This window comes from Coptis chinensis, chromosome 9 (assembly GCF_015680905.1).
Source record: "Coptis chinensis isolate HL-2020 chromosome 9, ASM1568090v1, whole genome shotgun sequence".
In the NCBI taxonomy this organism is placed as follows: domain Eukaryota; kingdom Viridiplantae; phylum Streptophyta; class Magnoliopsida; order Ranunculales; family Ranunculaceae; genus Coptis; species Coptis chinensis.
Window position 1 is genome coordinate 57,367,047 of NC_141464.1, and position 23,973 is coordinate 57,391,019.

At 43.4% G+C, this 23,973-nt stretch overlaps 3 protein-coding genes across 3 annotated transcripts; 2 read left to right on the forward strand and 1 right to left on the reverse strand.

Moving 5' to 3' along the window:
• Positions 1-2,634: 2,634 nt before the first annotated feature.
• On the forward strand, positions 2,635-4,116 carry LOC147476911 (uncharacterized). Its single transcript, XM_086585860.1, has 2 exons — positions 2,635-3,301; positions 3,362-4,116. The coding sequence occupies exons 1-2, from the start codon at positions 2,635-2,637 to the stop codon at positions 4,114-4,116; spliced, it is 1,422 nt and encodes a 473-aa protein (XP_086441986.1).
• Positions 4,117-5,801: 1,685 nt separating this feature from the next.
• Positions 5,802-7,214, forward strand: LOC147476912 (uncharacterized). Its single transcript, XM_086585861.1, has 2 exons — positions 5,802-6,695; positions 6,831-7,214. The coding sequence occupies exons 1-2, from the start codon at positions 5,802-5,804 to the stop codon at positions 7,212-7,214; spliced, it is 1,278 nt and encodes a 425-aa protein (XP_086441987.1).
• Positions 7,215-12,589: 5,375 nt separating this feature from the next.
• LOC147476913 (uncharacterized) lies at positions 12,590-14,893 on the reverse strand. Its single transcript, XM_086585862.1, has 4 exons — positions 14,860-14,893; positions 13,875-14,447; positions 13,487-13,685; positions 12,590-13,356 (listed from the first exon to the last, which is right to left on the reverse strand). The coding sequence occupies exons 1-4, from the start codon at positions 14,891-14,893 to the stop codon at positions 13,248-13,250; spliced, it is 915 nt and encodes a 304-aa protein (XP_086441988.1). The 3' UTR covers positions 12,590-13,247.
• Positions 14,894-23,973: the final 9,080 nt, after the last annotated feature.

A 23,973-nucleotide genomic window follows, 5' to 3' on the forward strand; every position in this document is an offset into this window, starting at 1 on the left:
GCATTCATTTAGTTCTTTTGCATTTTTAGTATCTGGATTTATTGTGATTACTTTATTGAATTATTGCTATTTTTTTTATTAGCCTTACTTGGACAAAGTCAGGTTTATTGGGCTCAATTTGAATTGTTTGTGAAAATCATGTACTTTTTAAAATTTAGCACTATATTTTTGGAATTTGATATTGAGAAACTTTAGATTTGAAAAAACAACATTCTCTATTCTTGAAGCTTTGGCAAGTTTTTCTTGCCATTTGTTATCGGCCATATAACCCGGACATAACCACTTTTTGTTATCATTGATGTCGGTTGAGTTCTCAGATTCACTTGGTGTCAAAGCAAATAAGGTTGGAATGGAAACTGATCGTGAGGTACAGAAGGAACAACCCACAATTTATTTATAAATGATCCATTGCCTTTTTCTTTTCTACTTTATATACCGATGTAGCTCTAGATTGAGTTTCATTTTATAGTTTTGAGATGGGCCACTCTCCTAATTGCCGAAGTTCTATTGTTAGTGCTTACTGGGATGACATTAGAATTCCAGCAAACTTTGTGGTTGAGGCTAGACATCTTTGGCAGGTACATCTCAAATCCCCATCATGTTAAAATATCATTAATACCAACAAAGGCATCACCTTATCAGAAATGTTTGCTTATATCTATTTATTGTTCATTGTTTCATGACCGTTCTTTATTCATAGGCTTCTAACAGAATGTGTGTTGCTTCTACAGTGAGCTTTTATAGGGGACTGAACACTCTCGAGCTTAGAAAGGGAACATAGGCCAAAACCTTGGCTTTCAGAATCCGTTTCTTACTAGCCTAGCGGCGGTGAAGGCCAAATTCAAAAGTGAGACATGGCAACCCAACTTTTCAAGTAGCTTACAGGTAACAAGCTTGTTAACACTGTCGTCGTCCTCTAAGAAAATAGTTGGGGCATGGGTCTTTTGATGATCCTCTAGGTTCAATGAAGCTAGCACCAACTGATGATTAGAGTTGAAACTGAAGAATGAGGGTCATGCTTTGCATAAGGCCTTGAGAATTTGGGAGGACAACCCAAATATTTCCTCTTAGATATGTAATTTATCTCTTAGCCTGGACGTAGATTGGATTTAGTTTGTAGAATTTAGGATATCCAATCAGGTGATGTACTGCCATTCAACTATTGGAAGCGGTTTTGATTCGTATCCAAAGCTTGGAACACTTTATTTACCTAAAAGTATACGGTGGTTGTAATTAATATTGGTTGTAATCGTAATTGGTGAATAAAACAAATTCATGTAGCAAGTCCGTGTACTTCTCACATGGCGCTTGGACGCCAAGTTCTAAAAAATGTTGGGCTCCTCTAATCTGTACTTATAACACAGCCAAATTGATAAAGATGGTCATGTTTGTGATTAAATCACGGTTGAAGCAATGTTTTCATTGTACGTTTTATTAGTATAGATAAAAGATGTTTGAAAATTTGGCAAGGAGAGCTCCAGATTTCTGTTGGATTGCTTTGCTAAATGGTTTGCAGTTGAAGTTTGAACTTTGAACACTTTTGATACTTCAAATGCTTATAGCCTTATACATACATTACCGTGTTTCTTGGTTGTTTGTAGATTGATTAAACATACCCAAATCCAAAATTTAGCTAGCACTATCAATACTAAGGTTGGTGCTCTTTGGATTTGGAAAAGCATCTGTACTTGTAGTGGCAGGATGTAGCACCGGGATATCAATGGTGAGATGGGCCGGGTCAGCATAGCACATAAGTCCGCGATCCACCGGATCGGGTGACAAATAAGGTGGTGGTCGCAGATCTGGAAACCCTACACATGGAGCTAAGAGGACCGCGAGATGGAGGGACAGGTGGAGGGCCATGATGGATGAAAAGAAAGGTATAAAGAGTAATAGTGGAGGAGAGAAAAAGGGGGGCGGATCCATTAACCTAAGAGAGGGGAGACCTAGGAGAGAAATAAGAGAGCGAGAGGGCTGAGAAGGAGAAAAGTGCTTAAGGGCTAGGGAATAGTGCTCGTAAGAGAATTAAGGTTGTAACATTTGGCGCCGTCTGTGGGGACACGAAGTAGAAATGGCACCAAAGAAGGCGGCGGGTAGGCCCCGAAAGATAAGGGTCCCAGAACAGATGCCGGAAGCGGTGGTAGAAGAAGGGGAAGGACGAGAGGAGGGAAGAGCAGAAGAAGAAGTGCGACTTATGCGGGAAGAGATTGAAAAGCTGAGGGAGGAAAATGAGGAGCTGAGACGAGAGAAGGAGAGGTGGAGGAGGAGACCGAGGAAGTAGGGGAGGAAGCAGAGAATGAAAAGGCGGAGGACGAAGAGGAACAAGGACCGACCCTAGTGGATAATCCGGTGACCGGGTTAACGGTTGAACAAGTACAACAAATGATTAACAGTGTCCGAGTGGCGAATCTTCAACAAACAAAGGTCCAAACGGGCGCGGCCAGTCAAGTGGTGGTGGGGTTGAACCCGCGGCGCTTGCGAATCACGATATGGACTTCGGAGGTACCAAAGCGCTTTAATCAGCCAAGATTCGAGAGATATGATGGAACGGGTGACCCGGCAGATCACATCCATCATTTTAGACAGCAGATGCCTCTTTAGCAAGAGGCGAGGTATGATGGTCTGCGGTGAATGATGTTCCCGGCCAGTCTTAAGGGTGGGGCTTCCGACTGGTACTATCGGTTGCCTTCGAAGAGCATAACCAATTTTCAAGAGTTAGAGCAGGCGTTTGTTGACCACTTTATACATCAGAAGATGAGGGTTGTGGACATCGCGGCCCTATTTAACATTAGACAGAGATCCGCGGAATCGGTCAGAGAGTACCTATGTCGCTTCAAGGCAGAGACCCTAAAGGTAGAGAATTTGGATGAGAGGACAGCAGTAATAGCATTAGAAAGGGGGCTGCGACCCGGAACGGCAGTTCATCAGTCCGTGGCGAAGAACGAGATAGCAACATTGCACGAGTTGTATCCGCAGGTAGAGAAGTATATAAGATATGAAGACACCATGCAGAAGGAGTCGAAGAAAGGAGCCAAGGCAGTATCGGCGGTAGAGAAAGGGGGTGAACGCAGAAAGACCAAGGGAAGTGGCCGAGGCGAGGAGAGGTACCGCAGACAGTCCTCAAGGCCGGAAAGAGGAAGGGAGATAGCGCGGAGAGAGCAAAGGGAGCGGAAGCCATACCGCGAGGTGGAACATGTCCCGTTGGCGAAACCGTTAAGTGAGATACTACCGCTGATTAAAAATGTGCAAGGATATGAAGGGCCGCGAACCATTCCGGCCGAAATGCCCAACAAGCCATACTGTGAGTATCACTAAGTGAGCAATCACAAAACCAATGATTGTTATGCCTTGAAATGGTTAGTCCAGAGATTAATAGAGAAGGGGAAGCTGAGGGAATTCGTTGGGGAAACTCCAGACCGGGAGCCTGGGCCTGCCGCAGGACGAATATTGGGAACCATAAATGTTATCTTCAGCGGAGAAGCGTTGAGTCACAATGCCCACCGGGATAAGGTCAGGAGGACAGCGAGTATTCAGCAGGTCAATGAGTCCCACAGAGGGCAGAGATACAGAGCAGATTTAATGAGCGGGGAGGAGAAAATTACGTTCTCCAAGGCAGACCTCCGAGGCGTGGATACGCCACACGAGGATGCGTTGGTTATTACAGTGGCGATGGGCAATTATGTGGTCAAAAGGGTCCTGATAGACTGTGGTAGCGCCGTGGATTTGCTATTCAGAGGAGCTCTTGAGGAGATGGGGATCAACCCGGGGCAACTGAGACCTCCGCGGACAAATTTGTATGGATTCAATGGAAGTGTGACAGAGCCTATGGGGGAACTTCTGCTGCCAGTAACAACGGGGCCCGTGACAGTGTTCTCAAGGTTCATGGTGGTCAACTTCAATTCCCAATACAACGCGATCCTGGGGAGGAGATGGATACATGAGATAAGGGCGGTGCCGTCGACTTACTATCAAGTTATCCGATTCCCTACCCCAACGGGAACATATGAGGTCCGCGGAGATCAGGTGGCATCCAAGAACGATCCGCGAGATACAATCAAAAGGATGTCCCGCGGACCAGAAGAGGAGTCGACGAGCTCTAGGAAGAGGCCGGCATAGCAATTACAGTGCGGGGCCGTAGAGGAGGGAGAGGAGGTCGCGGAGGATCCCAAGACTTTAGACGAGATAGAGATAGTGAACTTGGGAGAGGGCGAAGAGGAGAAATTCACATCGATAGGGTCGAGTCTTACAGAGGAATGGAAGGATAGGTTGGTCCAATGCTTGGTGAAGAACAGAGACGTCTTTGCGTGGGGGATAGAGGATGTCACTGGGTTAGATCCGGAGTTTGCCTGTCATCGCCTGCACATGAGGGAGGACGCGAAGCCAGTGAGACAGAAGATGAGAAGCATGAGACCCAAATATGCAGAAGGAATCTGAGAAGAGGTTGCGAGGCTAAAAGGTGCGGGGATAATAAGAGAGGTGGAGTTCACAGACTGGTTGTCCAACGTGGTTGCGGTCCCGAAGAAAAATGGAAAGGTCCGGATGTGTGTGGACTTCACGGACATAAATTTAGAGTGTCCGAAAGACAGTTATCCGATGCCGCGAGTGGATGAGTTGGTAGACAGGACGGCGGGGTTCAGCTTCTTCTCATTTATGGATGCGTCTATGGGGTACAATCAGGTGGCGATGTATGGACCTGATCAGGAAAAAACTGCCTTCCTAGTGGAAGGGGGCACATACTGGTATACTAGAATGCCATTTGGATTAAAAAATGCAGGAGCCACCTTCCAGCGCTTGGGAGAGAAGATGTTCGAGGGCAAGATCCAAAAAGGCATTGAGATATACATCGATGATATGGTGGAGAAGAGTATGTCAGAACAGGAGCACTTGGAAGGGTTGGAGGAGACATTTCGATCTGCGCGAACACACAATTTGAAACTCAATCCCGAGAAGTGCACATTTGGAGTCACCACAGGGAAATTTCTGGGGTATATTGTGACACAACGAGGAATAGAGGCCAACCCTGAGCAGATAAGATCGTTGGTGGAGATGCCACACCAAAGACAGTGAAGGAGGTGCAGCGGTTGGCTGGAAGGGTCGCGGCTCTCAACAGGTTCATCTCGAAATCATCCGACAAATGTAGGCCGCTGTACAGACTATTGAGAAACACCACAGATTTCACATGGACGGCAGAATGTGAACAGGCATTCCAGGGGCTTAAAAGGTATTTAGAGGGTACGCCGCTGTTGTCGCGACCCGAAGAGGGAGAAAAATTGTATTTGTACCTGGGGGTCACAGATTATGCAATCAGCCCGGTCCTCGTTCGAGTAGTGGATAAGATAGAAAGGCCAGTATACTTTCAGAGTAAGACGTTGTTGGATCAAAACCGGATCTGATCCGGGTGGAGAAGTACGCCCTCGCCTTGATATTTTCGGCTCTGAAGCTGAAGCCCACGCAGTGATCGTGGTCACGAACTTGCCTCTAAAGCAGGCTTTGAGAGCAGAGAAGTCGGGAAGAATGTTGAAATGGGCCGTGATGCTAAGTTCGTATGACATCCAATATCAGGTTAGGACAAATGGAGAAGCCTCGTGCGCGGGAGTTCTTGGCAGAGTTCCCCGCAGAGGATCCTACATGGGGGGAGGAGATGGTTTTGGAACCAGAGAGGGAAGAGGAACTGGATAGCTTAAACCCATGGGATGAATGAAACGGTTGGAGAGTGTTTTTGATGGGTCGAACGGATCTTTAGCAAATGAATTGGTGTAGTATTGGTCACGCCCGCATAACAACAAAGCTAGAGTACGACAATGAAATTGGGTTTCGCAGCATCCAACAACGAAGCGGAGTATGAGGCGGTAATTGCCGGCGTGAGAATGGCAGAAGGCCTGGGGGTGAAGGAACTCACTGTATACTCCGACTCCAATTTGGTAGTGTGCCAGGCAAATGGAGGGTTCGCGGCTAGATGCCCCAGGATGGCAAGATATTTGGGAGCCCTGCGAAGTTGGGCGTCGAAGTTCGCACAAATCCGCTTTGTACATTTGAACCGAGGGGAGAATCGCCACGCAGATGCTCTGGCTTATGTAGCCGCGGCCATGCCAGGGTCCGAGGAAAGGACCCTCGAAGTGAGGAAGTTGGACAAGCCAAGTATCGAGGAAGCATTGGGAGTTATGAATACCGCGGAGGGTGACGAAGGATGGGTGATGCCAATCAAGCAGTTTTTGACAGGGGGTGAGGGGATTTGTTCCAGAGAAAGACGAAGGTTGGAACAGACATCACGAAGATACACGTTGGTGGGAGGGGAATTATATCGGAGGAATTTCAATGGACCGTTGTTAAGATGCTTGGGGCCGAAACTGGCTCAAGAGGTGCTCAGTGAGTTACACAAAGGGGATTATGGGAGCCACTCGGCGGGCAGAACAACAGTACACAGGTTGCTAACACAAGGCTACTTCTGGCCTCACATGAAAAGAGACGCCGTGGAATTCGCCAAAAAATGTGAGAAGTGTCAGAGGTTTTCTCAGTTGATATTGGCCCCAGCAGAGCCGCTGCACAGTGTGTCTAGCCCGTGGCCATTCGCGATGTGGGCCCTTGACATAGTGGGACCGCTGCCCATGGTCCGCGATAAAAGGAGATTCTTATTGGCCGCGACGGACTATTTTACAAAGTGGATCGAAGCCGTACCATTGCAACAGGTGAAAGAGGTGCAAGTGATCAAGTTCTTGTGGGAAAACATCATATGCCGTTTCGGGTTGCCCTATTCTATCATTGCGGATAATGGAACCCAGTTCACGGGATCAAGGGTTAGGAGTTTTCTGCAAGCGTATCACATCAAACAGGGGTTCTCGGCCCCATACAACGCCGAGGGAAATGGACAGGCGGAGTCCTCTAACAAAACCATACTTAACAATCTCAAGAGGAAACTGGAGGGCAAGAAGGGGTCCTGGGCCGACAAACTAAATCGGGTGCTTTGGGCCTATCAGACAACCCCACGAACCTCGACCAAGGAGACCCCTTTTTCATTGGCGTATGGAGTAGAGGCCGTGATATCGACAGAAATGGTGGCGGCAACCACTAGGAGCTCGGCTGTTAAGGATGGGTCAAACTGGGACATTCTGGCCAGAGACATGAACCTAGCAGAAGAAAGGAAAGACACAGCGCACATCAAACTGGAAGAATATCACCGCCGCGCAAAGCGCAAAGACAACAAGAAGGCTGAGTGAGGAGATTTAAGGTGGGAGACAAGGTTCTTGGCGGGTGACCCCGGCAAAGACCAAGAAAGCAAGCGAGGGGAAGTTGGGCCCGACATGGGAGGGCCTTACGTGGGTGGTCGAGGTGGGGGGGAACAGCACCTACGGTTACAAATCGGGAGAGAACCTGCGGTGGATAGGCCGGGAATGTAAGGTTGCTGAAAAAATTTCACGAGTAAATGTAATGAGAGAAACTGAAAACGGCATGAGCTATTTGTACATATATAAAATCGTAGCACTTTTGAGTTAAGTATTATTGCATGAGTTTTCATTGCCCCTCAGAGTGAAGGGAAGGGAGGGGGTGAGCCCTCCAAGGACGAGAGGTCCAAACTTTAGTGGGGCAAAAAGAGTTGCCACACGAAGATGAGGTCTCACAGGGCCGAGGTGAGAGGAGTTGCCCCGGACCTATGTGAGATAGGGAAAACGGGCGAAGAAGAGGCTTCCAGGCCGCCGCGAGTGCCCGCCGCCGGGTAGAGAGAGTGGCGGAGGCCTGGTCTGGGCGTGGGGCAAGCAAATCAAATATTTCCAACCAATGGGGGTAAATACACTAATAGGGGCCGGTTATTGCTGGATCCACATACAAGTAAGAGTATCAACAGAAACAATCCAGACAAACAAGCAAAACATAATATGAACATCCCAACTGGAGGGGGTGAAAATACAACAAAATGTAGCATAAAGAGTATGACAAAGTAGCATCAAAAGAAGCCTAGCCAGGGCGTAAACAAGCTATTTTTAAGCCGCAGTATTTTCGCGAATCACGGACTCGGCGGCTTCTGCTATAATTTCATCCGCAGCCTCATCTATCGCCCCGGCTACCAATGCAGCGGCCGCTTGCCCTTCAGAAGTGGAGTCCGGAATTGGCACAGCGACCTCGGATAGTGGAGCAGCGACAGGGGCTTCAGGAAGGAGACGGCCTTCTTTGGTGAGCCGGTCAAACTCCTCCTTGACCTTCTTGGCCACCCTCTTCTCGGCTTGGGCCCGAAAGCTGTTCCGGAGCTCGTCCATATCGGCCTCATGTTGGTTAAGGAGAGCCGATACCTCCTCCCCGATGCTTCGAGAGAGAGTCCGAGGCGGCGTGCTTCTCTTGAGGTCTCGTCTTTGATTACTGGCGGTCATTAACCTTGTCCATGTAAGCAAGGTGGCCTCTCTCTTTTAAGCTTTAAGCTTCGTCACGGGCCGAGCTTGTCCAGGTCCGCGGCCGCATTCTTCTCTCCTAAATGGGCGACTTCCTTGTCTAGCTCATCGATCTGTGCCCTGGCACCAAAGAGGCCGCAGATCATGAAGGAGATGTCCAGACTCATCTGGAAAAGGGAATAGGAGTTAGAATACTCAGAGAGAGGGAAGAAAGATACTTAAATGAAAAGAAAAGGTTACCTTCTCCCAGCCGGTGTAGAACGAGGTCCGGTGAGACTCAAAGGAACCCCCCTCAGCGTACGCCATATCCTTGGGGAGATGAGACCCAAAGAACAGGGAGGAAGCCACTGCCAGATTTTCCAAGGCAGAGTCGTTGACAGTTAGAATGCGGTTGCGAAGTTTGAAAGCGGGGCAAAACGGAGGAACGGGTCCAGCGACCCCCTTATCAGTCCGGGGTGCTACCTCCTTCCCGGGCCGCTGTTCCACATGGGGAGGCGCGGTAGGTGGAGATGTCTTCTTAGCTGGGGGACCCTCTTCAGGAGCGGAGGGCCGTGGACGTTTGGAGGCTGGGGGAGGAGAGGAATGAGCAAATGGCGAGGGGCAAAGAATGGGGACGACATCCTCATCCGAGTCACTGTCGAAGAGTTTGCGTTTGTTAACACCCATATCTGAAGCTTGAGAAGTGGTGGAAGGGGAATGAGAGGATGAGTATTGATCTTCCCAAGTGGTCAGGGATCGGTAGGGAGTAGGGGCTGCGGAGGGAGAAGTGGTCTTGGCGAACGAGCTTGGGGCGGAGTGGGGGTTTAAGTGGTATGGCTTTCCCTTAGGAGGTGGGGTGTCACGTGGCTTTCTTTCTTTGGGGGGAGGAGGACGGAAAAATGGGGAGCAGTATTTTCCTATGGATTTCAACTCAGGGTCGGACAGTAGGGGAGTAGCGTTTGTAGGGTCAATCCCAAGTATCACGGCTTGAGCAGGTCCCAAGTCGCTAATCTTCTGGAAAGTGGTGGAGGAAATGTGTTCGTAAGGTCGCGACTTTGAGTCAGGGCGCCAACCTGAAAAGGAGAGCCGTCAAGTCAGATGAGAAACCAAAAGATATACATCAATGGGTGTAGATAAAGAGAGAGACTCACCACTGGGAAGAAAAGCCAAGTGGTTAAGATTCAGTTCGGATGGAAGATCCGCGGAGAGGAAATTGCCTGAGATATAAAGAGGGTAGTGATGCCACAATTTGTCTGAGGAAGTGACACGAAGAATAAAATGCCGCTTCCTAGGGCGGACACAAAAGGAGTGATAGCCGACGCTGACATCCTTGGTGCTCTTTTTGATGAAGAAGTGAGAGGTCATGTCGCGAACCGTTATCTTAGGTACTTCGGAACGGTTGTAGTGGTTCGCGGCATACATGACCCTCCAGAAATTGCCAATGCCTTGGCAAGGGGGGATGTTAAAGTGATTACACACCTCAACATCAAGACGGGTGAGGGGCAAATGCAGGCCGGCAACAATTTGTCCTACCGTGGCCACGAGGCACCCCGGCCTGTAGGGAACTAGATGCAGGAAATGAGTTAGGTCAGGCACATGCTCTAAGATGACGTCAGCGGGTATACCGTAAGCCGCTTTAACAGCCTCAAGGTTAGGTCTACGGCTGCGTGGTGGGGGGGCGGGAGGGCAAAAGCTTGCCCAGAGATTGAAGGGGCCTCGGTCTGGTCGGGGAGAGGCTGGGAAGCACGGCTACGGGACTGGGAAGAGGAAGAAGTGGCGGATCTCGGAGCCGACATCGTGGTCGGAGTGGAAGACACCTGTCCACAACAAAGGCGGAGAAGGAAAGGGAGATGAACAGATTCTAATACCAAGGACAAAGGAGAAATGCAAATATAGCAATTAAAACGGAGCTAGAGAGAAGAGGAGACCAACCTGAGGTAAAAGGAAAGCAGCCGGAGCAAGAATTTCCGCAGAAGAAACCGGAGGAGACGACCGTGAAAGCGACCGGTGCTGGAAAACAAGAAGAAAGGTAGAGGGAGAGGTTGAGAGGAACTGAAAGGCAAAAGAAAAGCTAGGTGAGAGAGGAAAAATCGAGCGGGCTTTTTATAAGAGGAAGGGGTAAAAAAGTAATTTGAGGGGAGCTGAAATCAAGGGGACACCAAAAGGAACCAGCCAGTGAAGGACGCGTGGATGCACAAGAAACGAGGGGGCGCCAGTTGTACTCGCGTGGAAACTCGTGAATCCAGCAGTGAAAGGAAGACGGGAAGGCTACGGTTGGAAAGTTTAATGTGGAGAACTCGACTCCCGATCGAGATACTATCGCGACTCGAGAGGGGCATCCAGAGTGGCAGGATGTAGCACCGGGATATCAATGGTGAGATGGGCCGGGTCAGCATAGCACATAAGTCCGCGATCCACCGGATCGAGTGACAGCGTGTGGTCGCGGTACGGAAACCCTACACATGGAGCTAAGAGGACCGCGAGATGGAGGGACAGGTGGAGGGCCATGATGGATGAAAAGAAAGGTATAAAGAGTAATAGTGGAGGAGAGAAAAAGGGGGGCGGATCCATTAACCTAAGAGAGGGGAGACCTAGGAGAGAAATAAGAGAGCGAGAGGGCTGAGAAGGAGAAGAGTGCTTAAGGGCTAGGGAATAGTGCTCGTAAGAGAATTAAGGTTGTAACAGTACTCATTGTATGAAACTCGCATTTCTAGATTTAATCAATGTGAGTTCACAGTCATTGCATTTTTTTGTCCAATATCTTAATGCTTAAGAGCATTTGATTTTCTACAATGTGGAGCCAATTAATTATGGAATCGATGATCCCCGCCTTGCTATTGCTTCTGTAGAACAATTTCAAATCATAGGTAACTCCAAAGGTTACGTTATTTTTGTTTCCTTTGATTATATGAGCTAGATGCTTAGTGAAGTGTATGACCAGTCACATCAGAGATGCATTTTTGGTGAATATAGCTTCTTAGTTTTGATATGGATGCTATGGTTTCATTATCATTGGATAGCACTTGGTGTTGTAGCAGAAAATCCAAACTTTTGTTTATCAGGATTTAGGAAACCAGTGGATATTATACTTCTAAAGTTGAATCAGGATCAACTAGACAGAAATAAAGCATTGGGTCGAACTCTTCTTTGGTGTCAAGATAATAGCTATGAATAGTCATCGACTCCCCGGAAAGAGTAGAAGAATGGGACCCATTATGGGACATACAATACATGTTATAATGCTCTCAAACTTACTTTCGATGCCAAATGTAGATCACGAAGAGAAATGATAGTAAATTCTTGGAGAGAGAAGCGTTACCATAAGGAAATTCATTAATCAAATTTTCTTGGACTCATCTTTGTTCATCTTGATTTGTTTGTGGAGTTGAAAAGGGTTCACAGATTAACTCAGTTGCATATATGATTGCATCTCTATTAGGTCACGGTTGTATTTTGATCGGCTTGCGTCCTGATTTTTTGTTATCTTTATTAAATTAGCTTTTGATTTGGAGTCGCTAATGTGGAATAACTTCTCTATCATATGCAGCACTCTTTTGTCTAGAAGGGTAACAAATGGGCTTATGCATTAAAATCAAACAAAAATAAAAGCCTACAAATTAACAGGCCCAGACATAATGGGTTTAAATAACCATGCCCAACTACATTATTTGGGTTTAAAAAGCAAAAATAATTTTAAAACCAAAAATCAATTATACATGAAATTGTTTATTATTTATTTAAAAATAAAAGGTTATAATCCAAAAATCAAATCAATACATATATTATTTATTAACATTAATAATCAATATACATGTATTATTTTTTCAAATGGACTTTGGGCTTTTGGATTATTATCTATCAATGTAGCAGGCCCGACCATAGGTCGGGCTTAAAAGCTAGTTATTCTTTGGTACATGTATACTTCTCTGTCTACTGGAGAACAGAAGCACGCCTTACACAACTATTTTTACTTGGGGAAATGTAAATTGAATCTCAATGTTTAGTTATAGCTGATGTTCAAAGTTCCTAATTAAACTCAATGCTAACTACTAAGGATTGAATTTCCCTGATAAAAAAAAATCGCATCTGAGGTCCCCTCGAAACTACGTTTTATGAATACCACAACTCGAGCAACTCACTTGGCATGCCGCATTTGTAATTTTATATTACATAACCCTACAATTATTTGGTTGTCCATGAATAGTTCTAATTGGTCGACCTGCACAACAAAATTGGAGCATAAGAGTGTAACTGCATGTCATTAACTACGGTCTAGGAAGAACACTGTTACAAGTTACCAAATTTGCAACGCAAACAAGAGCAGCCAGAAGCCCAGAACCAGGTTTTCATTATGGGCCAGGCTGCAAGATGTGGCTGCAACTCTGCTAGTGTGTTACATACTTACATGGAAGCTCACGTAGTCACGTACAATTTCCTGGCAGGACATGGGTGTACATTTTCACATAGAGTGGGATCTGGGAAGAGATTACTGCACGACTACATGGACGGGTTGAAACAGAGGCCTGATTTTTGTGCGTTTCACTGTATGCCCTCTCTAAAACGACAACATACTTTCACAGTTTCATTAGCTAATTCGTTTTCTCCCCTCTTTTTAAACACACTTTCATACAAACTCTTGGTATAACTGATTTCCAATATTTCAATTTGGAACAATATAACACACGACTGTTCTGGAGCTAGCTTCTGCGGATGCATGAATTTAACTTTTCATCATTTGAGACAAAATTTGTAAGTCTTGCTTGGGTTGCAATTGAAATTTTTGTCACCTCCAAATCCGTACTTGGTTTTGTAGCCTGGGTAGTTAGTCAATTTAAATTTCACATCTTCTATCAGCTTAAGGCCATTTTGCTTAGCCAGATCTTCTAGATCCTATTTAAGAAAGAAGTCATTTGATTTGTGAGTAATATGGATTTCTCCCTCATCTTGAAGAATCTTCGTTGCATTTTGCGTGAACATCCTTACCAAATGCCGGTTACGCCTGCGAAGACAAAAAAGAGGGTGAACAATCAAATAGAAATGTTTCTTGGGAATTTTATTTAAGTAATCGGCTTTTATAAAGGAAGGGTGCGGCACAAAAGGGTCGTTGGCAGGACGCTCTACTAACTTACTTGAGTTGACACTTCTCTGATTGACCTTTGAAAAATCCAGCGTGAGGAAAATTGTAAATGATTCGATCAAATTTTAAGCCATTTACCAAGTAACTATCCCACTTTGCAGTGGCATCAAAATCATGTATTACAGTGCACCCTTTGTTCTTCAAGTCATTTATGTTAGACATAGCTTTTGAGTAGTTTTCCATAAAAAAACCTGAAATATAAATTATTAATCACAACATAGAATGCAGAGTTCTGCACAAGAAATTGCACGAAAAAAATGTATGTAGTATGAGATCGAACGACTTAGTGGTCCTGTACTAGGCCAGAAGTAGACTGAAATGTAATGTAAAATTTACTTGTTAATGAAGTAGCTAGGCATGTAGAAGTGGGGAAAAATTACTCTTCAAATCGAGAGAAGTCGCAACCATGTTACAGTGGTTACTAGCATAACCAAAAGCTCTGGCCAAACAGGCAGAGAAAGAGAAGTCACCCTCACCAACTAAGAGTATCTTATGAGAACTGCAGTAGTGTTTTATCCATACATCTTTCACCTTTGGTTCTTCTACCACAACCTTTATTGGCACGATATCAACCCACTTACTGGTAGCCGAGTTGGAGTGAGCCTCTTGTGTAATGTGTTCCCTGCCCTTACTTTTATTTACATTTTCTTCTTGAAAAATAACACTTTTAGTATTTCGGATTGTTGTATCTTGTTCTTTCTCTTCCACAATATCGTCACAACTAGTACCTGCATCGGATTGAGACTCCTCCTTAAGATGTTCACTTCCCTTGCTTATATCATTCTCTTCATAAATATTCCCTATATGAGCATCTGACACTGTTGTAACTTGTTTTTTCTCTTCAACAGTCACATTAGTACTAAGAGAAGCATCAATACTTTCCTCTTCATATTCTCTAGGAATTGAAATTATATGTGAATCTGGGACTGTACTGATAACTCGCTCTTGAATCTCTTCAACAGTTCAACATTTGGAGTACTAAATAAACTCTCACTCACACTTGACGTAATTCTACTCTTTCCACTTTTACAATAGACAATAATATATATGTTGATAAGAGAAGTGAAAAGCTTCCTTATTTTAGCTAGAACTTGACCCAACTTCTTTTCTCTGGCCCTTTCAATGGAGCCTCACCAGTATGTATGCATGCTATTGGTACCCAAGAGAGAAAAGAGTGAAGGATGCATATATAGCTATTAAGTTTTCAAGAAACTGATGACTAAAATGCCTAGTAAAGTGCTTATGCTTCGTCGTGAAGGCATATCTATGGGAATGCATGTCTCAATCTTAATTAACTTTTATTGCCTTCACTTATTGGTGTGAAATGTTACTTTAACTCTTTAAGTTTGCTTCCTGCCAACTTGCCAATCCCCAAGGTGCAATATAACCCAGAATCCATGTCACTGGAAAATGCTCATTCGTAAATCGTAACGAGTCCAGCTATGCAATAACCGAACCCAGTAACCATATGAAATCTGGTACCACGTGTCCCTCACTTAAAAGCAACTTAACTCCCGTTTTTTCTTATGTAATTAAGGGCTCCCTGTGGTTTGTTTTTGGTTTGTCTGGGTTTTCATTATTTAAGGCTTTGTGGGGTTTTTCTTATGTAATGCTTCGAATTTTAGCCAAGGGTAGTTTGATTCTATGGAGTTGGTTATTACAAAAATGATTTAATTTCGAGTATTGGGTCAGTGAATTTTCTGCAACTCCTTTGTATCATTTAGGTGAATTCCAGACACGATTGACTGTTATCATGGTTTATTTTCATTTTCATTGATCTTTTTGTTGTAGAAATGAATTAATGGTAATATTTAAGCATGACACCTCTGGTTACAGGTGATTCCATCGGGCACTCATCAAATTGGATTGGACAATCCCTCAAAAAAAAAGAAATTTTACAAATTTGCCATATTACAAGTTTGCCATCAAAGCCCAAGCCCAGCAACCAATTCAACCGGTATCGCCAAAACGAACCCTCCGGGTCGTTTCTGTTTACACTCAAACGACGTAGTCACATCGTTTGTGTGTATACTCAAACGACTTGGCCAAGTCGTTTGAGTGTACACTCAAGTGTTAGTTTGAGTTTGAGTTACACTCAAACTACATGGCCAAGTCGTTTGAGTGTATACTCAAACGATATGGACAAGTCGTTTGAGTGTTACTGTCACACCCCGAATTTCGACAGAATTCGGAAAAACATTATTTGTTCCCGACTCTTCGATCTCCGAGGTGTGACGCACTCTCAACTCCCAAAAACTCATAAACAGTTTAAATATGCGGATAAATAAAAACCAATAAAATTTTTAACTTAAACAGAAGTCATCTTCATTACAAAAATTAACAAATGAAAATACAAATAACTTTGTCTCAACTGAAAAACTATATCACCTCAAAGGAAAACAAAGCCTATCTTGAAATGCGACGCTAACGCAAACCACGAGCAGCAACCAATCTTCTTCCACACTAAACCTGTCAAGACTTATCAACTGTGTTCATTTAATGAACACACCCGATTTGCATGAACACACCCGATAAGCAAACATGCAAATCGGGTCAACATTATAAAAATGCTGGTGTGAGTAGCTCTAAAACACAACATATACTTATACATATATTTACACAATCTATAAGGCAGTTAGTTCCTCCACCGAGGCGCCTTAACTTTCCACAACTAATACAACATCCTTAAGTTCAATAACTAAGGCAGGTAGTTCCTCCACTGATGCGCCTTAACTTCTAACTAAACTATAACCAGCCAAGCATATACAATCATCTATCTAAAGATATATCATTAACCAACATATTACCATAATTATATTAATTAAGACTTTCTTTGTGTGTCCCTAAAATCACGTCGTATCTATGTCTTACCTAGTTTCCTTGGCTACCACAATCGCTACCCAACGCCAAACATGCACATCCACATGCCTCCCCTTACATAATGTACCACTCCGTGCGTAACTACCCTGAGCGGGATGCCGCACACCAGGTAACCCTCACACGAAAGCCATTATGTAAGAATCGCCATTATTCGCATAAAATATCGCGTCTCGTTCCAATATTTTAGCGAATCCAAATAATCAAGCCACTATTCGGCTACGATTGCCCAACACATGGGTCAATCAACATTTTATATATACGCCCTACACAAGGGCCAATCATATCACATACACCCACACAGGGCAAATCACATGAGTTGTGGTAGTCAGGTTCTAGGATTTTCGTTACGTAATTTATTCAGGTGTCATATCTTTATGACTCATAAACATTCCACTATATCACGTGCAGGTCAATTACATTATTGCACTAGGCCACAATATTTACAAGTATCTCAATATATCTCATAACAATTTTCATTATTTCACGTGCCAATATATTATTGCACTACGCCACACTCCCGTGGGAAAATATTCACCAATACTATACTACCTCATAGTAGCATCTCACATATATAATAATGGAGCGGTTATACCTTTATTTCTCCAAAAATATTGCATTTAATATATACATCCCAACATATCATAAAATGTCACAATTGCTTCAACGTATCGCGATACATTTTATTATAAATAGATTAGAATATAATAATGTCCTAACATCTCAATATCGTCGCCAGTAAAAATACACAACATCAATGTCAAATCTTTCTTAGATAATGACAACCAAATTTATACAAGCTTCCACAGATTTTTAACATTTGATTTGTCCATACAATTTACAACAAAATGCAAAGACAATTAAAATGATTAAGCGGTCCACAATCAAAGCCCAATGCTCAAGTCCATAAATCTAAATCTGTATATAATTTAATACTTTGAATAACATATATATCAAATTCTTATTATCAAAATTCTCTAGTTCACGCCAATATTATATTGCACTACACACTACTCACGTCAAATCTTAATTAGATAATGATCAACCAAGTTATACAATTTTGACAATATTTTATTACTACATTTGTCCATATAATCAAATATGTGAAAAACTGGAAAAGTCAACATGTCATGGTCAAAGTCAACAGTCAACAGTCAAAGTCAATGGTCAACGGTCTAAGTCAACAGTCAACGGTCAAAGTCAATAGTCGACGGTCAAGGTCAAAGTCAAACTGTCGTTTCCACGTTCGACAGGTTCAGGGTCATAGCCATGGTTTATGGCTAAGGTCAATGTGCATGGCTCATGGGCTCATGACTAAGGTAATGGTTCGGACCCAACTGGCCAAGCCCAAACCTTATAACCCGAAAGTCTAAACATTTAAAGACCCAATTAGATCTATTTTAAGTCCTATGGACTGCCCAAGAATATTAAACCGCCCAAAACTTTAGATCGAATCGGCCTAAAACACAACCGAAGTTCGGCCCGAAAAATTGAATTGAAACCGGCCCAATCAAAACAAAATATTTCGGCCCAAACAAAACTACCAAGGCCCCAAAAACTGAACTCGGCCCAAGGAACAAAAGAAATATAAAATGGCCCAAAGAACTTAAACATTTCGGCCCAGCCCAATAGCCATCTAAACCGAGGCCCAAAATTTTGATATTGGTTAATATATCGGTGTACCCAAAAACCGAGATATATCGGATATATCGGTTTTTTTGGTGACCAGTCCAAACTATTTAAAATATCAAAAATATCGGACATATAATATCAAAAATATCGGAAATATATTGGAAATATCGGATTTATATTTAAAAATGGTCAAAAAGTCAACCGATATATATCGATTATATCGGAAATATCGATTATATCGGTGATATAAAGTTTCATATAAAAAATTCCGATATATCTCGGAAAAAAAGGGGTTCAATATTCGGTGAATATATGTCGAAAATATCGATATCGGTGTACCAATTTACCGAGATATATTGGCGAGATATCGGATATCTCGGCAATATTTTGGGCCATGATCTAAACAAGCTAAGCCCAACCAAACAAGGTTTAGGCCCAAATAGCAAGTGGATTCGGCCCAAGGCCCAACCTCAGCTACAGTGCATCTTCTTCCCCAATTCTCCTCCAAAATCCGGCCACCACAATCCTCCACACGACCACCCAATACAACCCCGCGGTTTTAATCCTTGTTACAAACCCTATCTCATTAACAAAAGCAAAAACTCCATTCACTAACTCGATAACCCATCCTCAAAACTAGATCTACAATTTCAGACCGCCATTAATGGCTTCCTTCAAGCTTCCAACAGCACCATATTCAACCGCCCTCACCCACTCAATCACCACTAACCAACATCACAACACATCACCACAAAACACCACAACCAATTAAACCAAAACAGCTGAACCACCGCCATTAACGCCTCCAACCAAGCTTTGGCAGCCCTTTCTCCACCACCAAGTCATCCCCAATCATCAATCAATCCCTGCAAATACACAACCAAACCCACCAACCAACAACAAAATTCATCCAAAATTCACAACTCAATAGCTATGAAAGTAGCAAGTGCTACTCTCATTGTTACCTAGTGAAGAGCTACCTCCATAGTCACTTTACATTGCCCCATTGTTTTTGGCTCATAAGGGTGACAAGTTCCTATTTCCCTTCAAAGTCATCTGCATTGGGAATGCTTTTATGAATACCACAACTCGAGCATTCAACCACATCTATAATTTTATATTACATGACCCTACAACTATTTGGTCGTCCATGAATAATTGGTAGAGCTAGCCTCACAACAAAAATTGGAGCTCATAAAGCATAAGAGTGTAAATGGAGATTTAAATCCGAGTGAGTTAACAAACTAGCTAGAACTTGCATAAAAATGCAATGACACACTGACACTGTCCTTAATTATGAAGAAGACGGTTACAACTTCCAAGTTACAATGCAAACAAGGGCAGAACCATGTTTTTATTATTGGCTGGGCTAAAATCAATTCAAGAACTTGATATATATAAACTTATAATGTATTTGTCCAAAATCCACATGGGCAAACTCATTGTTTAGCTCACACCAAATTAGTTGCACTTTATACGTTTCTGTTTTCTCAAACCTTAAAACCTTTTTTAGGTTCTCCAAGAAGGAACTAATTTTTTTGTTGTTTCGGAAGGCTTGAAGATTTGTTTGCAGAGGAACTTTAGACTGCTAATTATAGAGGTGGATTCCCATATTATTTTGGGTTGGTTCTATGGTGGGAAGGGCCCCCCTTGATTTCTAAGATGAATATGGTTATAGGTTCTTCAAATGGCAGACTATATAAATGCTTCATTTATTCATGTGTTCAGAGAGAGAATAATTGTGTTGGGGCAGATGCTTTAGCTAATAAGCTTGCTATTAGTTTGGATTGTCACGAGCTTTTTTCTAATCCTCATCGTCTACCCAGAGATGCTAGAGGGTGTTATATGCTCGACAAGTCAAGTATCGGTAAACTGAGAGTATGAGTTGATTGTGTAATGTTTGTTTTTCATTTTATAGCATTTACGAACGCACTGTTATTTGTAATGGGGTAAGGTTCGTAACATAAAGTCGTCATCGCCCCTCCACTTCCAATTTTTATGATTAATAAACTGGTAGGGGTCTGCCAAACCACCCTCCCCACTGGAGGCTTTTGGTAAAAAAAAATAAGTCCAAAAGATACCCACTTTAGTGCACAATTAGATGGGTGCCCTAGCAATAATGAAGGTGAGCAAAACACAGGCGTTGCAAGTGAGTTTGAGGCAAGTGAGCATTATTACATGCTGATGTTACCGGGTTTCGTGGATGGTGGTGAGGTGGTTATCGAAGGACTGGGTAAGACTTAGCTAGGTGGTGGTCCTAATTTCGTAGATGCATCACGAAGTGGTGGTGAGGAACTATCAAGTATTGGAACTTGAGGAGGAATAAATGTTGGCTCAAATGACAATATCGTGGGGAATGATCACTCGCAGAAGATGCGAAATGAAAATCTTAATGATGGTATGTAGAGAAAAAGGTGCTTTCTCTTTCACGTGTAAGGCGCGCACGCGCTTTGATATAACTAGCCAAGGGTGCGCCCCACGCTCTTGCCTTGGCAAACCTCTAGGCGGTTGAGTGTACCCCGCCCTCATTTTTGTTCGACAAGGGATACCGCTTCCAATCGTGATTTCATGATTTTATTTGTTTTTGGAAGTTTTTTGGAAACAGTATAAATATAAGTTTTTTCTGTAAAAACTTAACTTAACCAAAAAGAAAGAAAGAGAGAAATTCTTAGTGAGTTGAGTGTTCATTCTTTGTGAGTGAATTGAGAGCTCTTGTAATATGTTACTCTGGACATCTAGTAAAGCTTGGATCTCGCCAGTGTGGTCATAGACAAATTGCCAAACCACGATATATCCTTGTCTTGTGGTTGGTTCTCTTTTGCATTATTATCTTTACTTTATATGCTTGTTAAATTGTTAATGAGAAGCGTCGGGATAATACTTGGAGGGTGTTGAAGTCTTGTCTAGGGAGAAACATTAATCCTTGTGTAGGGTTGATCTGTTTGTTGTGGATAACGTTGTTTCCGCATTGTTCTATTCACATTAATTGATATCGGAGCGAGATATAAGACCTAGGATTTTGAGTTTTGGTAAAGAACTATAGTGCTCAAAATTTGTGAAGACAAGGTGTTCGATAAAATTCCTGAGTGAGATATTTTTTTTTCGGTTATTGTGTGTGACTTGAAAAAGGGCTCTCAAGATGTCAAATGCTAGATTTGAAGTAGAGGAGTTTGATAAAGAAGTAAAAGAAAAGACGGCGAGAGTGATGTCGAATGAGATGACTAGCTTCCACAAGCAAGTGGAAGGGTAGTTCGAAGAAGCCTTTAAAACATGTACGGTGCTACAATTGCAAGGAAAAGGGGCATTATCTATATGACTGCCCTAACCTAAAAAAGAGTAACAAAATGAGTGGTAAGTTTGAGAATGAGGATGTTAGTGAAGCAATTCTTGCTTCTGGCTTCGATGAGGATGATGTAAGTCTTTCGGTGTCTACACAAGACGACCACATGACCGATAAGTGGATTCTTGATTCCGGGTGTTCCTACCACATGTGTCCAAATAGGAAGTGGTTTGCTACCAATGAGAACTTGAGTGGAGGTTCCGTTTTAATGGGCAATGACGTTGTTAGCTTGTAAGAAGATTGGGATTGGAAATATACGAGTCAAGATGCATGATGGTGTGGTGAGGACTTTAACCGATGTGAGACATGTTCCCGAGTTAAAGAAGAACCTTATTTCTCTTGGTACCTTGGATTCCAAAGGCCACAAGTTTGTAGGAAATGGTGGAGTCCTAAAGATCCTTAGTGGCTATTTAGTCATTATGAAGGGTCAAAGACATGGAAACTTGTATACTTTATTGGGTAGTACAGTGATAGGCGATGTAGCAGTGGGTACATGTGGTGATGATTCTGAGTGCGCAAAATTGTGGCATATGCGCCTTGGGCATATGAGCCAAAAGGGATTGTTTGAGTTGTGCAAACGAGGGCTACTGAAAGACTTGGATAAACTAAGTATGGAATTTTGCGAGCATTGTGTTTATGGCAAGCAGTGCAGAGTCAAGTTCGGTACACACAAGCACAAGACGAGAGGCATCCTGGATTATGTGCATACGGATGTTTGGGAACCCTCTAGAGTAGCTTCTAAGGGAGGTAACCGGTATTATGTCTCTTTCATCGATGATTATACACGCTATGTGTGGGTATATATCTTGAAGTCCAAGGATGAAGTTTTCGTGACATTTAAAAAGTGGAAGGCAAGAGTTGAAAATCGCACAGATAGGAATGTGAAGACTCTACGGTCTGACAATGGTACTGAGTATACCTATGGGCCTTTCTAAGAGTTTTGTGCACAACAAGGAATTGCCAGACACTGGACAGTGAGGGGCACGCTGCAGCAGAATGGGTTAGCAGAAAGAATGAATCGCACGTTGCTTGAGAAAGCTCGATGTTTGCTTTCCAATGCCAATCTTGGCAAAGAGTTCTGGGCAGATGTAGTGGCCATGACGTGTTACTTGTATAATAGATCACCAGTTCCAGCGATAGACTGCAAGACACCTTATGAGGTGTGGATAGGGAAACCAGCTAATTATGATACTTTGCGCGTGTTTGGATCTAGTGCTTACTACCACATGAAGGATAGTAAGCTTGATTCTAAAGCTAAGAAAGCTATATTCTTGGGCTATGCAAAGGGAGGAAAGGGATACGGATTGTGGTGTCTTGAGAACCACAAGTTCCTGGTCAGCAATGAGGTTACCTTTGATGAGACTTCGGTGCTACATTTTAGAAGGCCGGAGAAGGTTGGAAATAGTGGTGACTCTATAGAAGCTCAAGTCATTGAGATAGAAGTGTCTGAGGATGCTAAAGAGAGTGAGGTTCTTAGTGAAAGAACTATTCAACAAGAAGTAGAGCTACAACAACCTGAGCAACAAGCTTTGGATAGATCAAAGCCAAAGAGAAGTGTGAAACAAGTTACGAAGTATGGGCATGATAAGCCACTGAAGCATTATGGTAAACCGGACTCGGTTGCCTATGCACTGAATATCGAGGGTGATGAACCAATCAAACGACTTCGAAGAAGTTGTTAGAGAGGGTCATTACAAAGATTGGTCTGTGGATATGCATGAAATGGTGGAGGCTCGTGACAAGTTTTGTACTTGGGAATTTGTTTCATTGCCTATGGGCAAAAGGGCTTTGGGTTGTAGAAGGTTCTCTATGGAGTTGAGTTCTAACATTGGTTAAAGGTACTCCACAAATGTTGGAGGCTCATGCATTGTTGATTGATGCCTTCCGTAGGCATTGCCCTTCGTGGTCGTGATTGCTCTTTGTGAGCATGACTCTCTGTGAAGATCGCTCTTCGTGAGCAAGACACTCTTTGTGGGTGGCTCTTAGTGAGCAAGATACTCTTTGTGGGTGACTCTTCGTGAACAAGACACTCTTTGTGGGTGGCTTTTAGCGGGCAAAGCCCTTTGTGGGCATAGCCCTTCGGGGCAGTTGACGGCGAGTTTCAGGATGTTGTATTGAAGACTGGTTCTTCTTGATGGATTTGTTCATCTCAGTTTTATGTGTTAAAACCTCACTGAGGTGGAGAATGTAGAGAAAAAGGTGTTTTCCTCTTTCACGTGTAAGGCGCGCGCACACGCGCTTTGATATAACTGGCCAAGGGCGCACCCCGCGCTCTTGCCTCGGCGAACCTCCATGCGGTTGAGCGCTCCCCGCCCTCACTTTTGCCTGGACAAAGGCGCGCCCGCGCCCCACCATATTTCAGCAGACTTCGACTGTTTTCGGAAGCTTTTTGGAGATAGTATAAATATAAGTTTTTTCTCTAAAAACTTAACTTAACCAAAAAGAAAGAAAAAGAGAGATTGTAAGAGAGAAATTCTTAGTGAGTTGAGTGTTCATTCTTTGTGAGTGAATTGAGAGCTCTTGTAATCTGTTACTCTAGACATCTAGTAAAGCTTGGATCTCGCCAGTGTGGACGTAGGCAAATTGCCGAACCACGATATATCCTTGTCTTGTGGTTGGTTCTCTTTTAC